At 28.0% G+C, this 18,262-nt stretch overlaps 4 protein-coding genes across 15 annotated transcripts in view; 2 read left to right on the top strand and 2 right to left on the bottom strand.

Moving 5' to 3' along the window:
• Positions 1 to 1,701: 1,701 nt before the first annotated feature.
• Positions 1,702 to 2,492, top strand: LOC124947245 (RING finger protein 11). The gene is made up of 2 exons (XM_047489128.1): positions 1,702 to 1,830; positions 2,100 to 2,492. The coding sequence occupies exons 1-2, from the start codon at positions 1,702 to 1,704 to the stop codon at positions 2,490 to 2,492; spliced, it is 522 nt and encodes a 173-aa protein (XP_047345084.1).
• A 107-nt stretch (positions 2,493 to 2,599) lies between these two features.
• Positions 2,600 to 14,442, top strand: LOC124957833 (aromatic amino acid aminotransferase DDB_G0287711-like). The gene is made up of 12 exons (XM_047515219.1): positions 2,600 to 7,611; positions 7,794 to 8,357; positions 8,428 to 8,583; positions 8,714 to 8,975; positions 9,050 to 9,499; positions 10,730 to 10,901; positions 10,979 to 11,165; positions 11,653 to 11,769; positions 11,901 to 12,224; positions 12,311 to 12,437; positions 12,552 to 12,760; positions 12,846 to 14,442. The coding sequence occupies exons 2-12, from the start codon at positions 8,181 to 8,183 to the stop codon at positions 12,888 to 12,890; spliced, it is 2,226 nt and encodes a 741-aa protein (XP_047371175.1). The 5' UTR covers positions 2,600 to 7,611; positions 7,794 to 8,180; the 3' UTR covers positions 12,891 to 14,442.
• Positions 4,492 to 7,828, bottom strand: LOC124957834 (7-methylguanosine phosphate-specific 5'-nucleotidase). 8 transcript variants are annotated; one of them, XM_047515224.1, is made up of 7 exons: positions 7,349 to 7,566; positions 7,041 to 7,219; positions 6,170 to 6,221; positions 5,997 to 6,095; positions 5,836 to 5,905; positions 5,076 to 5,659; positions 4,492 to 5,001 (listed from the first exon to the last, which is right to left on the bottom strand). In XM_047515224.1, the coding sequence occupies exons 3-7, from the start codon at positions 6,194 to 6,196 to the stop codon at positions 4,897 to 4,899; spliced, it is 885 nt and encodes a 294-aa protein (XP_047371180.1). In that variant the 5' UTR covers positions 6,197 to 6,221; positions 7,041 to 7,219; positions 7,349 to 7,566; the 3' UTR covers positions 4,492 to 4,896. The 8 variants fall into 8 exon arrangements, with proteins under 8 accessions (XP_047371180.1, XP_047371178.1, XP_047371182.1 ...); XM_047515222.1 differs by having other exon boundaries at positions 6,170 to 6,200; XM_047515226.1 differs by lacking the exon at positions 7,041 to 7,219 and having other exon boundaries at positions 6,170 to 6,200; positions 7,522 to 7,828.
• A 1,574-nt stretch (positions 14,443 to 16,016) lies between the features above and the next one.
• Positions 16,017 to 18,262, bottom strand: part of LOC124946537 — an 11,667-nt gene continuing 9,421 nt past the window's right edge. For all 5 annotated transcript variants that reach the window (XM_047487323.1, XM_047487324.1, XM_047487325.1 and 2 more), the window contains exon 2: positions 16,017 to 18,253. In XM_047487323.1, the coding sequence (XP_047343279.1) occupies positions 16,229 to 18,187 (1,959 nt within the window). In that variant the 5' untranslated portion in view covers positions 18,188 to 18,253 and the 3' untranslated portion in view covers positions 16,017 to 16,228. The remainder of the gene's footprint in view (positions 18,254 to 18,262) is intronic.

The following is an 18,262-nucleotide window of genomic DNA, read 5'->3' as shown; positions in this document are numbered from 1 at the left end:
TATTTCTGTTATTTACTTTCGTAAGTCAGAATGACCGGGTAAAGAATAATACGCGTTGATTTATCAACTTTAATAATTCCTTTCATATATACAGTATATATGTATATATATATTCATATATGGTACATATGTATATATATATTTTTAGAGCTTTGATCCATACTTCCGGTAACTATCTAACGAAATTATAAAAATAATTATCGCAGTATTTACTATGAATAAATATTGTAGTATTTACTAGAAATAAATATCGTAGTATTTACTAGGAATAAATATCGTAGTATTTAATACAAATAAATATCGTAGTATAATTATATCGTAGTAATTATCGATTCTCATCTATTTTTAATTTTTTTGTTTTTCTTCATATTTAATTTATAATCTATAATTCTAATATTTAATAATTTATAATTTTATTAATTTATATCCTCTTTTTTCGGAGAAATTAAATAATATTATTTATATATGTTGAATAAAAATATACTTGTGATATTTATAAAAACTGTGAGTGATTGCTAATAGATAAAAATATTAATTCGTCTTCCAAACTTGAACTTGCAGGTTTTCACGATCATTATGATAAATACTTCCTAGAAGATTGTCTAATTCCATTATTAAAATATATACTTTATGTGCGTAATACGTAAAGATATGTAACATTTGTCATTATGACCTTGCGATCGTGAAAGGAAGAAAATTTAGCTAAACGAATCAAATATTAATAATTAAGTTATTATCATAGATAATATGATAAGTATTAATTATAAATTAAGTACATAGTTAATTATATATAATTATAATAATATAAGTATTAATTATAAATTAAGTACATAGAGATGATACAATTATTTATGATATTACTCATATTTGTTATATATATATATATATGTAACATGTATCGATATGTTTAAATTTTAAGATTACTGAATAAGATTACAGTTGCAATTTAATTACAGATTATATTTATTATTACAATGAAATATATTTTATCTATAATACAATAATTTGTTTTATTGAACGGATATAAGTTCATTGATAATTTATTTAACTGTATTAATATTAATATAATACATTGAAATCTACGATATGAACGATAAACGAACTAATTTCAATTTAGTCCTTGGATACCTTCCACAACATTCAAAAGTTCTGTTTTAAAATATTACGTAGATCTACATTCAACATGGCCGTTGGCCAAGGACCAATAGGAAAATGCGTATTAAGTTCCTTTTACTCAGCACTGCTCATAGCCAATGAAATAATGTTTTCGTCCAATCGGAAGGATGAGTCGTCTACGACAAAGAAATATTAGCTGTTTAAAAAACATGGTAGCTCGATGCCTGAAACATTTTTTTCTCCAATCTGTGACTAACTTAGCCTGTTTGCTACTAACTCTTCGAATGTGTGCGTGAGACCACTCAGCTGTTAGTTGTATAAGTACATGACAGGAGATATTCTGATCATAACAATTCGCGCGGCGTATCTTGTCAAAACGAAACGACTTGTTATATCCATCGTGCGATCGAGTTTAGTCTCGTGACAGCTAACTACGAAAAGTTATGCGCTTGTAAAAAAATGAGGACTGTGTTTGGTACGTCTCATGTTGCTTTGATAATCGTTTTCTAATTCGACATCGAACTTGTCGAATGAGAAGCAGTGATAAAGGAAAAATCGTTAATAGGAACTTGATTGCATATAAAAATGGGAAATTGTCTAAAACGCGCGGGAGGCAGTCAGCAGGACAATACCACTTTGCTTAGCAGCAATCCCGATCCTTCAATGATTGGAAGTTCGTCACAAGATGCACTCGGACCTCAAATACCTTATAATGTAACTCTATTTTATTATTACTATTTATCGAATGTTATTTTATTAATCGGCAGACGTTTAGATAAAAAGAAGATTTATTAGATTTCTAAAAATTTATTACTTTCAACAGATACAAATATTTTTTTTTTAATTTTTTCTCCTTTTTCATTGTTCTTATTTCACAATAATCTAAATAACTATGCTTTTCTGTAATGAAAGGAAATCGCCGCATAATATATTTTACTTTAACATGGTAAATATACATTAAAAATAAAATAATCATTTTATAGGAAATTATGGGATCTTATTATCCTGTAACAGCGACAAGAGAACATCGTTTACAGTCCAATTTAAATGTCTCACGTGGAATTGGAGTTGGACTTAATTTAGGACTTGGCGTTACATCTGGTAGTATAAGCGAAGAAGAACAGCAGGTACGAATTGCAAAGCGTATAGGACTCATACAACATTTGCCCATGCGACAATACGATGGAACAAAGAAAGGAGAATGTGTAATATGCATGATGGAGCTTATGGTAGGAGAAGAAGTTCGTTATCTACCTTGTATGCATACTTATCATGCAGTGTGTATCGACGATTGGTTACTCCGTTCACTCACTTGTCCATCATGCATGGAACCTGTAGATGCTGCTCTCATTAGTTCGTATCATCCTACAACTTAATATTACAAAAAATATACTGGAGTAGTTGATCGGAAATCCGATTAAACTACATTAAGCAAAGTGACTTGAAGAATTGCTAATTTTATCATTACATACAAAAATGCTTGATTATGGAAAGACTATTCGAGTTAAAAGCTAATTATATTTACTACTGTATATGATATATATGCGCCTGTGCTAATTGATAAGAATATTCATACAGTGAAATATTTCAATTGCAAGTATCCTTTACATGATACTTTCTTGTTACAAATGAAATATTCTATTTGAGCTGAAAAAAGGAAGATGTTTTATTCCTCTAATAGAAGTGTAATACCAACATGATCTCTCATAAATTATCATGTATGTATTATTTTGTAGGAATATAATATATTCTTATTATTTTTTTTGGCCTGAGTAAATTCAAATCAAGCATATAAGTAATATGGAAATACAATTTAATTATGTAGACATAGATCTACGTCATGTTAAAGTAGTCGAAACATGGTAGGAAAGTGTATACAATTGTGGTAAACATAAACAATAGGGGACTATATAATAAATATTATTAATTAATAATATCTTTTTTTTTTTTCAAATGTTATCTTTATTTTTTCATTACATCTTATGTAATTGCAATTTTTCTTAAGGAGTATTCACATATAAATAACTTAATTTTGAGAAAAATGTAAGCATAAATTTTATAGATTCTAATTTACTTTTAATTTGTTGCATAATCCCCAATTGTTGAGAAGTATGCAGTAACTCATTTGTATTTCATTCTTATTCAAGCATAATCAGACTTTTAATCAGGATTGATTGTTAGGCTTCTGAAGAATTAGTTCTCTAAATATGAAATGCATAATGTGATCTAGTAAATTATAAGTGTAAAGGTGCAGAACATCGATGGAATCTATATTTTCATAATGAACTTGACTTGTAAGCATTTTAATCATTTTATTAACTTGAAATCTTGGGTGCATTTTTTTTCTTATATTTCATAAGAATATTGATGATTACACTATTATGTAATGAAGCATTACAAAATTCATACAATTGCACATTGCATTGCATCCACATTGTTAATGCTTCCTCTAACAAAGATAAAACTGAAATCGATATAATAGTTATTATATCTTTAACTTTTATTAATGGTTTATTGTCTCAAACTTGTTACTGCAACTATAGTTATTTTAATACTCTGCATTATATAAGGTAGCTGCAAATTAACATTCACGAAGAACTATATAAATTAAATTTCGTAATATCAAGAAAATACATATGGTTGCGGTGATTATTTTTCTATTGTTGAATTTGAGATCTAGATTTACATAATACACATTTTATAGAATATCTTTTAGCTTCAAGACAAATCAAACAATTACAAAAATATGTGTATCTACATAAAGTGATCAATGGAACACCTAGGCTTGACTATAAATTGAATAGATTTGTTAAATCATCTTTTACATTAATGATAAGTCAAAGAACAGGTAAATAATCTATTTCATACACCAATATATAGTATGAAGATTTGCTGTCCAGAAAAATATGGCTAAGATGGACATGAAAATATAATTTTAATATTTTATGACAGCTTAATATGTAATACCGCTAAGTTTTTGTTTAAATGGGAATATGAAGCTGTGAATTAGTGATTTAATGATATAAAAATATACGTATAGTGATTTAATACAAATATAAATATTTAGTAACAAATTTCGTTTTACAAAAATTTGTTCTACCTTTTCATTAATTTAATGTTTCAAAGGTTATCATAAAATGGCTGCTTTTCAAATTATATTAAATAGAAAAATTGAAAAATAGAAAAATTGAAAAATATAGAACTAATGAATGAATGCGTGTGTATGTTTATTACACATGGATTTGTAAGTACTTTTTTTAATGTATTTTTAACATTTTTTAAATTCTTTATGAAATGATCAATTAAAATGTAAAAATACAGTATCAAAGAGTAAAAACCATTTAAGATAAATTTAAAAAACTATTAATTCTCAAATATTGAACAATTTTTTTTATACCAAATTAAAACTTACATAGAACTTAATTTAAAATATAACATTTTACACGCAATAAAAAAAGTCGCATGAAACTCCAAAGCAATAAGACTAAAAGTTCATCAAAATGTCAATATCTTTAATTTATGAAGACAGCATGATTTTTGTCAACTGGTAAGTCAATGCGACAGAATAATGATAATTAATTATTTTCAAGTTTATAAAATTTTTAGTTAAACGTAAATACATTAAAATATATATAATAAAGTATTTAATAAGTGAATACTTGGGCTTCACACCCTGCGTGGAACATACTCAATACAAAAACTTTTGTACACTGTTTTTATGTAAACTCTTGTTCATTGCAAGAAAAAAAAATTATAAATAATTTCTAAATCTTAATATAATTATTTTAATATAGTTCTTAATATTTCTGTTGCCACTTGCATTGTTTGATCATCCACTAATACGATATCGAACTCCTTCATATAATTAGCCAGATTTTCTTCTGCCTATAAAACAATATTAAAATATTTCCAAATTTCTAAATTTATTTAAAGAATAAATTAATCAAAGAGGATCTTACTTTGTCATACAAAAATCCAATTTTTAATACTGCTATTGTGTCATCCATACCATTAACCATACTTGCATCTCCAGTTGTATCACCCATTAGTAATACATGTCGTCTTCCTTCAATAACTTTAAAATATTCTTGCTCAAGAGCATGTTCATTTTTATTAAAAACATGTATTAATTTTTTGTTTTTGAATCCATCTATTTTGTTACCATTATATTTAAGAAAATTCGATATAATTTTAACATTATTAAAGAAAACTTTATGACATTTTAAAACAGCTTCTACAACATCTCCTAAACCAGCACTAAATACAAGAACTGGTATGTTAGCCTCATATAACTTTTCCAAAAGTTCTTTGGTACCATCACGTAAAGGTGTACCATATTTTTCTGCAACTTCAGACAATTCTTTTGGATCAAATTCTATTCCTTTTAACAATTTTTCAGCAGCTATCATCCAATCGCTCATAGCTTCTATTTTTTCTTTTAAAGGTAAATCTGGATCAATTTCTATAGGTCTGTATTTGTGATATAATCGTCTAGACTCATTCATATACGCAGATGGTAATTGATTACATTTTCCAAATAAACCTAAAATTTAAAATATGAATACAAGCAATACAATATACGTTAATATAAATGACATTTATACAAAAATTAAAATATCAAACATTTGTAATGAAATCTTATATAAAACAGGATATATAAATCTTATATGTTTAAATATATGTAGGATGATATGTATATGCATATAAAATATAAATTACCAAAGCTGCTAAGCACCAATTTTCCATCAACATGTTGTTTGGTCAATGTTAAATCAAAATCTGTGACAATCTGTCAAACATTTATAAATTTGAATTTATGGATGTACTCAATGTAAATTTTAAATCTGTTATTATAAAAGAAAATAATTTCATAAATGTACCTGTAGATGGTCTGCTCCATCACGCAGCATAATATTAATAATATTTATCGTAGCTTTTGTATCCTTGATATAAACATGTTTTGACTTTAAAACAGGAAACTGTAAATGATAAAAACTATAACATAATCCATTAATAAACTTCATATACAACATATGTAATTTAAGGTACGTACGTCATCGATAGTAAGTTTATCGGGCATCTTTCTGCAATGCAAAAAAAAAAAACTGAAATTGACAAAAATAATATTTCTCAATTGAATTAACAATTAAACGTTATTGAATCTTCGCTCTTAAAATATTTCTTCAGTGCTCTCAATATAACTCGTTTACCCTTGACCTAGTAAATTACTAATCCACCAACCCGAAAGACTTAAGGTCGATTCATACATTTCAGTTCAATTTCCGTTTCGATTGTTCAATTGTTCAAATTATAACACTATTGTATGTAATTTAAATACACATATTCAAATACTTCCGTTTAATCTCAAAATCACTGATCGTCATATTTTCTCTATTATCCTAGTTCGTCATCAACGATGTTTATTTTAAATCACTGATGAAATTTTGATAATTTGCAGTCTTTTGTACATGAAAACTAATATTGAATAGACGAATATGGTACAATTGATTTATAACTGGAATTAATTACAAGCTGTGATGTAGTAATGAAATGAGATCTGGGTTGATACTGAACTGAAATGTATAAATCAAATTTAAGGTGATCATCTATCGCCTATTTGTTTACTATATTATGAGTTCTTATAAGTGGGAGGATTACCGATGAAGTGAAACAAAAAAAATTATTTTTATACCGACATCTCAACCAATCTCGCAGGCTACCTTTGGGTAGGCTACGAGCGTCACGTTACAAAAACTTAATGGTCTAACAAGCAGAAATTTATAACATGTTCATCTTCTAAAGAAAATTAGATCTCAGCGCGCTATTATCGAAAACATACGTTATACAAGTGATATTTTTAAAATGACATTTTCAAACTTGCGATAAAAACGTCTGCGTATAATGTTACAGTTGAAACGATTTACCTTCGCAAATTGCGATAATCTTATTTTATAAATAGTCATATAAATTTTTATCTTTTGTGAATAAAAATCACAATTTTAAAGTGCTAATCACGTCTCTTTCGCGATGGTCTCCGATTCCTTTAGACACGCACTTATTTCGTTGTGCGCAAGGTGTTATACGCAAGTGGTTAAATATGAAACTACAATCATTGTAAACACATATAAGATTAGCATATAACATATTGTTTAAAATATTTAAGAATCTATTAAAAATTGTCTTAGATTTTTAGGAATATATTAAATTAATAAGTTTGCGATTGCTTTTTAACCTCTAAATAATGTGTTATAGCATGGAAGTTAGCATTCCATTTTATTATTTTATTGAAAGAATTGTCGCGCATGTGCATAACAAATAAAATTTTCTATCAAGCAAAAAAAATATTGTTTATATCGCAATATTTTCGGCTTTTTCCCGATGTAACTGATAATATAATTTCATTACATATAATGATCTATCGAATTTCTTAATTTGACAAGTTGACCAACGATATTACATCAAAATTTCCATTAACACGTTTCGTATCGTGTAAAAGTACGTATGCATTCTACATTGAACTTTCCGTAGCCATTTGAAATTCTCATTTTAAAAAGAATAAAACTATGTATTTATTAAAATAATTTCTTGAAAATTAAATTTATTGCTTTGTTGTCTTCTGCATCTTAAACTTTACACCCTTTTTTTTTTTTTTTATAATTATAGTCTTTGTATTATAGTACAGATTGTAAAGGTATGCGTTGGAAGCAAAACAATTTAATCGGAAAGTGATCTATACGAAATGTCCAAAAATCAGACTGGCACGGAACGTGTTAAACTATTGGACATCATACTGTACAAAACAAAAATCGACATGGATATATACATATAATTTTTTTATTGTATTTCTTATTTGATTTTTTTTATAACTTCAATTATAACTTTCTGATCAGATTCTTATGAAAAAAATGTAATTTTCAATGGCGCTGTAAGCAAGGAACTTCAGAACAATTCTGATACAAGAAAATCCGCTCTTTGATATACATTGACTTGAAAGATTAGTGATTAATAAAAAGTTGTCGACTTCAAATTTATCTTGTGAAACTATTAAAATAATATTGACAAATATGAATGAAGACAATTCCTCTGAAAATGTATCAGATTCGGATTCTGTCAATTATTCGGTTATGCTAGATTCGGGCCAGTTTGACAATAAAGAATTAGGTACAATGAGAGGCGATAGCATAGGAGATACTGTTTATAGTGCAAAATGGATAATTAATACGCTTATATCTTTATCAAAGGTATTTTTAAATCAATGACATCTATATATTAAATCTTTGTACAAATAATGCTATATCATTGATTATTTAGGTACAAGATGTTGGTTGGACTCAGGAATTAGAAAATGATTTGTGTATATTATGGGATATGACAGCTGAAAAGGACATAGCCATGTATTTATATGAAAATGACTTTTTGAAAATAGTTGAAGCTTCCTTGGAAACTTCTACTGTATCTAGATTAACAGTATGATTTACCAATTTTATTTTTATTAAAAACATATACATTGTCTTAAAAACAATAGAGAAAGTATATATTGTACATTATAAGTATATAGGCCATTTTTGATCAATCCGAGAAAACTACTTATTTTTAGGAGATATTACTTGGTATTATTGGGAACATGAGTTGTCAAACAAGTATATTAAAATCAATGGGAAATAATAAGCAACTTGTCAAAACAATCTGGAATAATCTTTTATCAGATGATACAGAATCTTTACTTCAAATTTTTAGGTTATTACAAGCAGTGGTTTGGGATATTCAAAGAAATCCTGAATCCCAATGGGTAAAAAATATTAAAGAATGTGATTTTTTTAGTGACGTTGTGATTTTTGTATTAAATAGTTCTACCAATAGTAAGTATTATACTGTCCTTATATTATAAACTATATATTATAGCAATTGTAAATTTTATTTATAAATGTTGTAGATGATCTACTCGTTACAACTTTAAATTTACTTCTTTCAATTTCACAACTAAGCGATACCAACTTTCTGTTAGAATTATTTAACACAGAAAAACTGGTTTCTGCACTTCTAGAGTGTTTTATGCAAGTTATTCCACAACAAAAATCTCATTTCTCAGAAGCAGAATTAAAAATAATAGAAAAATGGCTCACCGTATTGTCCACTGTAGTGAAATTTCAACAGATAACAGCAAACAATAAAAACAATAAAGACATTATGAAATTAATGGAAATTATATTTAAGATATTACAACCATATAAACATAAAAGTAATTTGATTCCAATTGATGAAAATTCTGCATTGTGTATTCAGGAATGTATTGAAATAATATTATACATTCAAAAAACTAAAACATGTATTATACCAGAAATAAATAGTATTATAATAAACATCATCTGCAAACTTAAATCAGGTATTTGTATGATAATATTAGTAATTTAAGATATTATCATATATTAATTTCATATTGAGATATTATCAAATTTTGCAGCTGAACAAGATGAATTTAGAACTTATCTAGATGACATAACTATTGAACTTATTGACTATTTAGAAAGATATTGGGTGGAAATGTTAGAAATATATACTACTGACCACATAAAAGATATTCTATGTATATGTAATAAGCAAATTGCAAATAGTTTCGTTGAATTCATTAAACTACGGCCTAATGTATCACAGTTTAAATTAGAGAAACTATTAGAAGCACATTCTTGTCTATCTTAAAATAAATATATTAAACTGAATGAAACTTAAATGAAACAAATGGATTTTATATATTTAAGAGTTAAGTTATTTAAATATATTCCATATAATTTCCTAAAAATAAATCACAATAATCACATAATCCCTTAGACGTACAAAATTTCATCTTCTCCTTTATGCTCTCTATCTTTTTCTTTTTTATATTTTATAATAATTCAATTATAAATAATTGTCTCATCGAATAAAATCGATTTACCGAAAATTTTACGGTTTATTTCATATTTTTATATTTTTATGAAATATCATATAAATAAATAATTTTTGTTTTCTAAAGTGAAAAAATATTAATTTTTTATTTACTTTCTACATTCTATGGAATATATTATTAACGTACTTATTTTCATTATTATATCTTATTATATATATATATATATATATATATATATATCTTATATTACATAATAAGATATATATATATATATATATATATATATATATATGCATGAAAACACATTTATAATACATTGTTTGAATTATTATCAAACGTGTAATATTATCGACGTGACTTTTATAAGTTCAATAGAGTAGATAACTTCCCAAGCGCATATAAGTAATTTAGTTATTTTGTTTGTTTATCCTTATATGATCCCTTTATCAGTTTGAACTTTTGAATTAGCGTTGAATTGCTTGCTCAGTCGTTGTTTTACATTTCATAAGAAAACATTAATACAATATCGATCGATTTAAAAAGTACAAGAAATATGACGGTGAATTATTCAACATTTTTTTCAAAAATCGCTCTTAGAAGAAGAGGAAATCTTATTCGGCAAATAAGTAAGATTTGAAAAATATTTTATTTTTTATAAATTTTCATCTCGCTCAATTATAATTATTATAAAAATTTCACTAACATGATATATTTTATTATAAATTTTAGCTGAGATTTACTTAAATAGTAATAATCCAAATGCAGTAAATTTTGCTGGTGGAATGCCAAATACCGATACTTATCCTTTTAAAGAATTGGACGTGATTTACAAAGATGGAACAAATTCGAAACTTGAAGGTCAAGATTTAGCATTAGCATTTCAATATGGACCTGCTGTCGGGTAAAGAATTAAAAAATGATATTTTTTATTTTACAATTATATAATATTTTTTATTTTATCGCAACGTTTTTTCGTAGATATTTGCCCTTGATAAAAAAGTTCCGAGAATTTCAATACAAGTGGCATAAACCTAAACAAACAAATTGGGACGTAATATTTACTTGTGGTTCACAAGATGCTTGTACCAAAATTTATGAGATGTTTATTGATGAAGGTGATCCAATTATGGTTCAATCACCAACGTATACAGCTACTATCAATACAGTGAGTAGATGAAAATTTTTAACTACATTTAAATTAATAATTATAATATTATTTATATATATATATTTATTTATTATTCATAAAAATGAAAACAATATTGTAAATCATTTTTAAATAATTTTACGTTATTTATTTAATTAAACGTTATTATCTTAATAAAATATATCGATACGATAACATTTTTTTGTTTTTGTTTTAAGTATAATATTTTATCATCTCAGGCAATCTTTACATTGCATTATTTTAAAAGATAACCGTTATCTTTACGAACAGTAAACATTTGCTGTTAGTCCATAATCAACTGATACATTACATTTACAATCTACTTTTCTTTACATTTAAGACGAAGATGAATTGTAAGAAATATTTCTACCTTGGCTAGAATTAAATAATAATTTATATTAATGTTATGATTTCTTTTTTTTTTTTTTCTTAACGAGTTATAAGAAATCCTTTGATGGAAATATTTTGATGTATCTCGTTACAGTTAGCATCCTTGAATGTTGATTTCATAGAAATTAACCAGGATGCTGATGGTATTATTCCTGAGGAAATAATTAAAGTATACGAAGAAAGATTACGTGATGGAAGGCTATTACCGAAGGTAAATAAAATAAAATTAATCAAATCTATAAAAAAATCTATAAAAAAATCTATAAAAAAAACTATAGAATAATTTTTTTTTAAATTGTATCTTATGCGTTTCTCGTCAAACTTATAAAAATTATTATTTAGTTAATATACATCAATCCTACTGGTGCAAATCCAACGGGAACTATATTATCTGAGAGCCGTAGGAAACAAGTATATGAATTGGCACAGAAATACAATTTCCTTATTATAGAAGACGACGCGTATTATTTTATTAATTTTTTAAATGAACAACCTACGTCTTTTTTTTCATTGGATATCGACGGACGTGTAATAAGATTGGATTCTTTTAGTAAAATTATTAGCGCAGGTATGCGATTAGGTTGTGTCACGGCTAATACTGAACTATTGAAGATGTTAATGATGCATATAGAAAATAGCGTTTTACAAGCCTCATCATTATCACAGGTAAATAAAACACTTCCAACTATTATTATAATGATAATAATAAAAAGTATTATGTGAAAATTGTTAACAATCTCTTTATTTCTCAGATATTTTTGTTTAAATTACTTGATTTGTGGGGTCAGGAACGATTCAATCAACATTTAAAGAGTATTCAAGATTTTTATCTAGCAAGACGGAACATTATGCTAAAAGGAATTGAAAAACATCTTACAGGTACTTGAGACCACTTTATCTTAGTACAAAAAACATCACGAATAATCCTTATCGGATTTAATTATAAATGTTTATAACTTTTAATATAACTTATAACTTATAATTTTTAATTAGGATTGGTCGAATGGACAGAGCCTAAAGGTGGTTTTTTTATATGGCTCAAACTAATCAGAATTAATGATGCATCAAATTTTGTAAAAGACAAGTGTATGTCCAATGGTATTTTCGTAATTCCTGGAAATGTATTTAATTATGACTTTAATAAGCCGGATCAACACATACGTTTATCTTATAGCTATGGAACTGAAGAGGAAATTGAAAGGGTCAGTTTTTTTTTCTATGATTTGTTCAGGCACAATTTCAAAAGGTAAGAAATATTAATAATAATAATTTTTTTATTATGTGTAGGGACTCTCAAAGTTGGCAGAATTGATACATAAAGTCTCTAAATGATCGATTTAGAGGTATATTTTATATCCTTTTAACATTTTAAGAGGTGAAGGAATAGAAAATGTTGGAAAAATAATATAGAATATTCTTATTTTAAATAAAACATAAAAACGACAATTGGCAATTGAGTATTTTTAATCTTATTTTTCTATTATAAATATTTTGTTCGGAATACCGTTAAAAATTTCAGTTACATATATACTTACATATCATTCTAACAAGTACCTGATATACACATGTATTTAATGTACTAGATGTATAAGGTTACTATATATACTGCATTCACAGTATGCACGCAATATTAACTCTTGCATGCAATAGAATCGATTGTTATCGTCAAGTAATAAATATATAAAAAGTTTATATTTATTTCTTAGAAAATTGTTCATATACGTCCATACGTATGAATGTATGTATTTATATATCGTAAGAAAAAGATTCAAATATTCGACTTAAATCTATAGTTAATACGATCATAGTCCAGATTGTTATTGTTTTGTTTTCTATATTTTTCAATAGGTATATATCTGATAAAATACTTATAATATAAAATAGCCAAAATACATATACATACATATAAAGTAGACACAATGGACGCTGACGAACTAATGGATAAAATTATTAATATCATAAGATGTTTGTTTCATTAAATATAATAGAGTAGAGTACCAATTAATCTTGTTAACGAAGGATAAAAAAAGAGGTATGAATAACTCAAGAACATTAATAATCTAAATGAATTTTCATAATTATTTTATTAGGAGATTGTTATATATATATACATATATATATGTATATATATATATATATATATATATGTATATATATATATATGTGTATATATATATATATATATATGTATATATATTAACATATAATATCGTATATATTCGTACTCATAAGTATATAAAAGTACAGACAAACACGTGGTGTTTTTAAGAAATTGTTTTATTATAAAGTACATAAGTTGTATCGATGATAGCATAGGATCACGATATTAATTCACATTTGACTGTTGATAATGGGCACTCTACTGTATTAAATTTAATATCGTGTAAGTATGAAGAAATAACTTAAATAATTGTTTCCTAGAATTGACTAATTTCAATTTGAAACGTAAATGTAAAAAAGAAACGTACGTGTATTTTTTCTTTTTTTACTCATTCGAAATAATGTTACATATAGACCTATCTAAAAGGTAATCTATTTTCAATTACATTTATATATCGCACGTATAATTTATTTTTACCACACATTATACGGTTAATTATAGAATCGTAAAGAAGCGAGGTTTTTACAACGATCTTATTCTAAACAAAAAAAAAAAAAAAAAAAAAAAAAAGAAACGAAACGTTGTAACAGAAGAGAACGCAGAAAATAATGATAAAATTACCAAAGAAAATTGTTCAAGCACAAATTATCTAAAACCTCCTTTTATTTTCTATTGAATCAGTCGAAAATACCCGCAGAGCAGTCTGTTACAATAGCTTTTGCTTGTATATAATATAATGCGTACGCAATATTTACTATTGACAATAAAACTACTACACATCTATTATTTTCTGGCAACGGATTATTATCACATCGTTTTGGATGCTGGTCATCAAAAGTTCTGACTATTATGTATTTATGTGATTTTATTTACGATCGACACTGTAAACAAAAATAACAAGAATTTCAATATGACTTTACATTAAATACTTTTCATTATACTATGACCTATACATTGGTCAACGTTATTAGGAATTTCATATGGCAGCGCCATAATTTGTTTATTATTATTTTTTTTCTTCTAACGAGTAATTCATCTCAAATTTGATTTGTTATCAATAATATGAATCATCCTAAAAAGGACATGAAGATCCTTTGCTAAACAATACTTTCATGCCGTTTGATTGATGATAAAAAAATTTCAATATGTTAAACTAATTCCATATGATGACTTTCGATATAACTATAATGACTATTTTATTACTATTACTATTTTTATTATTATTTTTTTATTATTATATTTTTATTTTTATTATTATTAATAATTTTATTATTATTATTATTATTATTATTATTATTATTATTATTATTATTATTATTATTGTTGTTGTTGTTATTATATTTAAGTTGCTTATACTCTTATGTTATTTTTAATTCGACATTATATATTTCTGGCGCTGCGAACGATCCTTTAGAAATTTTAATTTATTTTAAATATTCATAATGCTGTATGGCAGATGAATATATTCGAATAATCAGAGAAATTTGTTTAATTCAGTCGCTTCGACTTTCGTTGAAAAGATTTTTGCCGACAAAAACGGGCAAATTAACAACATATTAGCATAAGTCTAGCGCGGCGATTTAACTCTAAGCGTATTACGTTAGGAGGAAATGTGGAAATTAATCCACACAATGACTTTAGACAATATTATACGTCATATATATAGGTTAAAATATTTCAGTCCCTAAAATAAATACTCGGAAAAGTGGGATTACAATCCTTCAGAATGTTAGAACAGTACCAAAGCGAAATTCATTCAACTTATCAGTATAGCGCAATATGTCTTTCGCGAACACACATTTAAGTTATAATAATAAAAAGTTACTAAGGACATAATTTCAGAATCCGTGCACTAATAATTCAATCGAACAACGTCAACACGCATTCCTGATCAAGTTGAAGAGTTTGCTTCTCATAGTACATCTTAAAAAAAGTATCATTGCTCTCGTTGTTCATACTGCCCCAATCTTAGAAATAAAAATGAGGCGTTACGTAAATCTATGTATATTGATCAGAAAATGATACTCTCTTTCTCTTTACACACATATATCAGAATTTTTATTAGAAAATAATTTTCGTTTACTACATATAGCTATTGCTCGATGAATTGGTGTAAGAAAAATCTTGAAAATTCAATGTAATGTGAAGTATCATTTTTCATATCGATCTGATATCTATTCGTGCTTTATTTCTTATACAACTATCGTTTCACCTCATCTTTTCCCATTGGCCAAATGCTCGGAATTCATAAATTTCGAACAATACATATTATTTCAAATACCATATATTACCAGATACTATCAGATGTGATATTCCCTAAAAAAATTATACAAAATTTATCGAGTCCGTTGTGTAAAAAAAAAAAAAAAAAAAAAAAAAAAAAAAAAAAACTGAACAAAAAGAAACAAAAGAAAAACAATCACTGAACGATAGTTCCCATCAACAATATTATTAATACGATGGATAAATTCTGAACAAACGGCTGAATATTTGGAATTAATATAAAAAATAGATGTCTCGCGTGTTTAGTTCATAAGAAAAGTGGAAGAGAGGCAACGAAACCGTATACTCAAAGCGTGTACGGATACTCCGCGAGATAATTTTTAATAATTGGTGGCAGATTTTCGGTAGGTAACTTGCTTCTGTTGACGGTCAATCTTGCCAAGTGAGAAAGGGATCTAACTTCTTTGACCAAAGGTTTCGTGAGGTAGATTTGACTGTAAAGTTGACCGCTAAAATCGACCCAAACCTCTCTTCTATGCTCATCCATTCTTTTCGAATACTCAACGTAATGTTCTAACATTTTGATAGGACAATCGAAGAGCGGCATGGCAAGAGCGAATCTTGGTTCTGCATCTAGCCTAAAGCGTCTAAGAAAATAGTGTACTCTAACGGATGTTGGACCCCTTTCAGTTTGCACAGAAACAGCAAAGGTGTATCTGCTGTCGGAGCTATCTCTCATCAACCACTTGCCAACAGCAGCGTTCTTAAGAAGACTCTCACTTTGTTGCCAACTTAGACCCTCATGATACCATCCGCAAGTTTGAAGAATTTTTTTCACCTCCAATAATTTCGCTCTATCCTTATCTATCAAGTAGGTATCAAAACCCCAAGGGATAACCCAGGAAACAGGTGTAGTTGGTGCTTCCTCTCTTCTTTCGGTATTATTATAAGTACTCCCATTGTCGCAATCTTTCATGACGGAATCGTTTCTAACACAGCCGTCCTCTGACTCAACGATACCACCACCGTTGAAATTGTTACAGTTTCCGATACTCGCGGAACGTTCAGAACAGTTGGAATTCGTTCTAGTTGCCGTTATATTCACAAAACATTGACCTAAATTTGCTGGTAATTGAACAGTAGCGTTTACTTGAATCTGAACACCGCTAGAAGGTTGAAGAAGAGATTCATGATCATTTGATTTCTTTGAAAAATCTCCTATGGACGGATTAAATTGCAACCCATTATTAACCATCATTACGTTCCCTTGACAAAGATTTCGAACGTCGTTGTGTGAGCAATCAGACTTCTTTTCCATATAACCGGACTGCGGACGCGAACAGAAGAGCGGATCTTGAAAGGTATCTCGATGTCTTGTTGTTGGCTGCTGTCTCGGTGGTAGTTGTTCTTCTTTACCGTGAAACCTGTCGTGTGTTCGGGAATCTTGCTTGTGCGTTACTTTGATACTAGAAAATCCAGAATCACCCTCGCAAAAATTATAACGTGGTCTATCGAAATCTTCGTCGATCGGTCGTTTTTCCGAACAAACCTTCGACGAAGAACTCCTTCTGATACCTGGCAATTCTTGACATCCACTTGGTGGTATCAGAGTCATTCTATTCGAATAAATATTTTCGAGATTGGAGAAGGCACATCTGGTATTGTCGATTTGTTCGTCCATCGTCGACTTCGCAACTAAACTGTCATCCTGATCGTCCGTCGACATTTTCGTTTGAACAAGACACCCCCCGCCTGATAATTTTGGACGAATTTCGACGTGCGGTGTCTGTACTAGGACGCAAGAATTTGTGCTTTGAATGAAACAACCTCCTGATTGTATACTGGGCGTTGATATGGTCACGCTACCACCTGTCAGATCGCAAGTAGTCGTTATACGACATATCGAAGGTGACTGACGATCTTCCATTTGCATTTTCTTCTGATCATCAGACAGATCAGATCGTGGACACTTCGTTAACCTCTCCGATGAATTACAAGTCGAATTCTTCATCGGCTTATTGTTATCACACGTCGGACCTTTCGCCGAGTCAATCGTTTCGGCGTCAACGATTCTTGTGACGGAACCGCAATGACGTCCGTCTGACTGGATAATAGCTGGCCCGTGAATGATCGTTGGTGCATTTATCACACAACCACCACCGCTGGTATATCCTCTGGGCACCAACATACCGCCGTAGTAAGCTGACGTTTCCTCGAAGTTATTGTCCTTTTCCGTTGCTCTCGGATCGCAGCAACCGGTCGCCGGGAACCGATGGCGACAATTAGGACACATCACTGTCAGCATCTTGAAACTTAATTAGCACGCGTCACCGTCGTAGAGTGAAGTACAACATTGGTGGCAGGCCGTCACCTAAAATCA

This window comes from Vespa velutina, chromosome 2, assembly GCF_912470025.1.
Source record: "Vespa velutina chromosome 2, iVesVel2.1, whole genome shotgun sequence".
NCBI lineage: Eukaryota > Metazoa > Arthropoda > Insecta > Hymenoptera > Vespidae > Vespa > Vespa velutina.
Note: the sequence above shows the minus strand (reverse complement) of the source record. Positions and strands in the feature narration are given on the sequence as shown.

Bases quoted from the DNA above. Each gene is read 5' to 3' on its own strand.
- LOC124957833 (XM_047515219.1), top strand. From the start codon at position 8,181: ATGAATGAAGACAATTCCTCTGAAAATGTATCAGATTCGGATTCTGTC. The intron at 8,976-9,049 runs GTAAGTATTATA...TAAATGTTGTAG, and splicing joins ATTAAATAGTTCTACCAATA to ATGATCTACTCGTTACAACT. The intron at 12,225-12,310 runs GTAAATAAAACA...TTTATTTCTCAG, and splicing joins AAGCCTCATCATTATCACAG to ATATTTTTGTTTAAATTACT.
- LOC124957834 (XM_047515221.1), bottom strand. The intron at 6,096-6,169 runs GTACGTACCTTA...TATCATTTACAG, and splicing joins ATAAACTTACTATCGATGAC to TTTCCTGTTTTAAAGTCAAA. The intron at 5,660-5,835 runs GTAATTTATATT...TTTAAATTTTAG, and splicing joins ATTGGTGCTTAGCAGCTTTG to GTTTATTTGGAAAATGTAAT.
- LOC124947245 (XM_047489128.1), top strand. From the start codon at position 1,702: ATGGGAAATTGTCTAAAACGCGCGGGAGGCAGTCAGCAGGACAATACC. The intron at 1,831-2,099 runs GTAACTCTATTT...ATCATTTTATAG, and splicing joins GACCTCAAATACCTTATAAT to GAAATTATGGGATCTTATTA.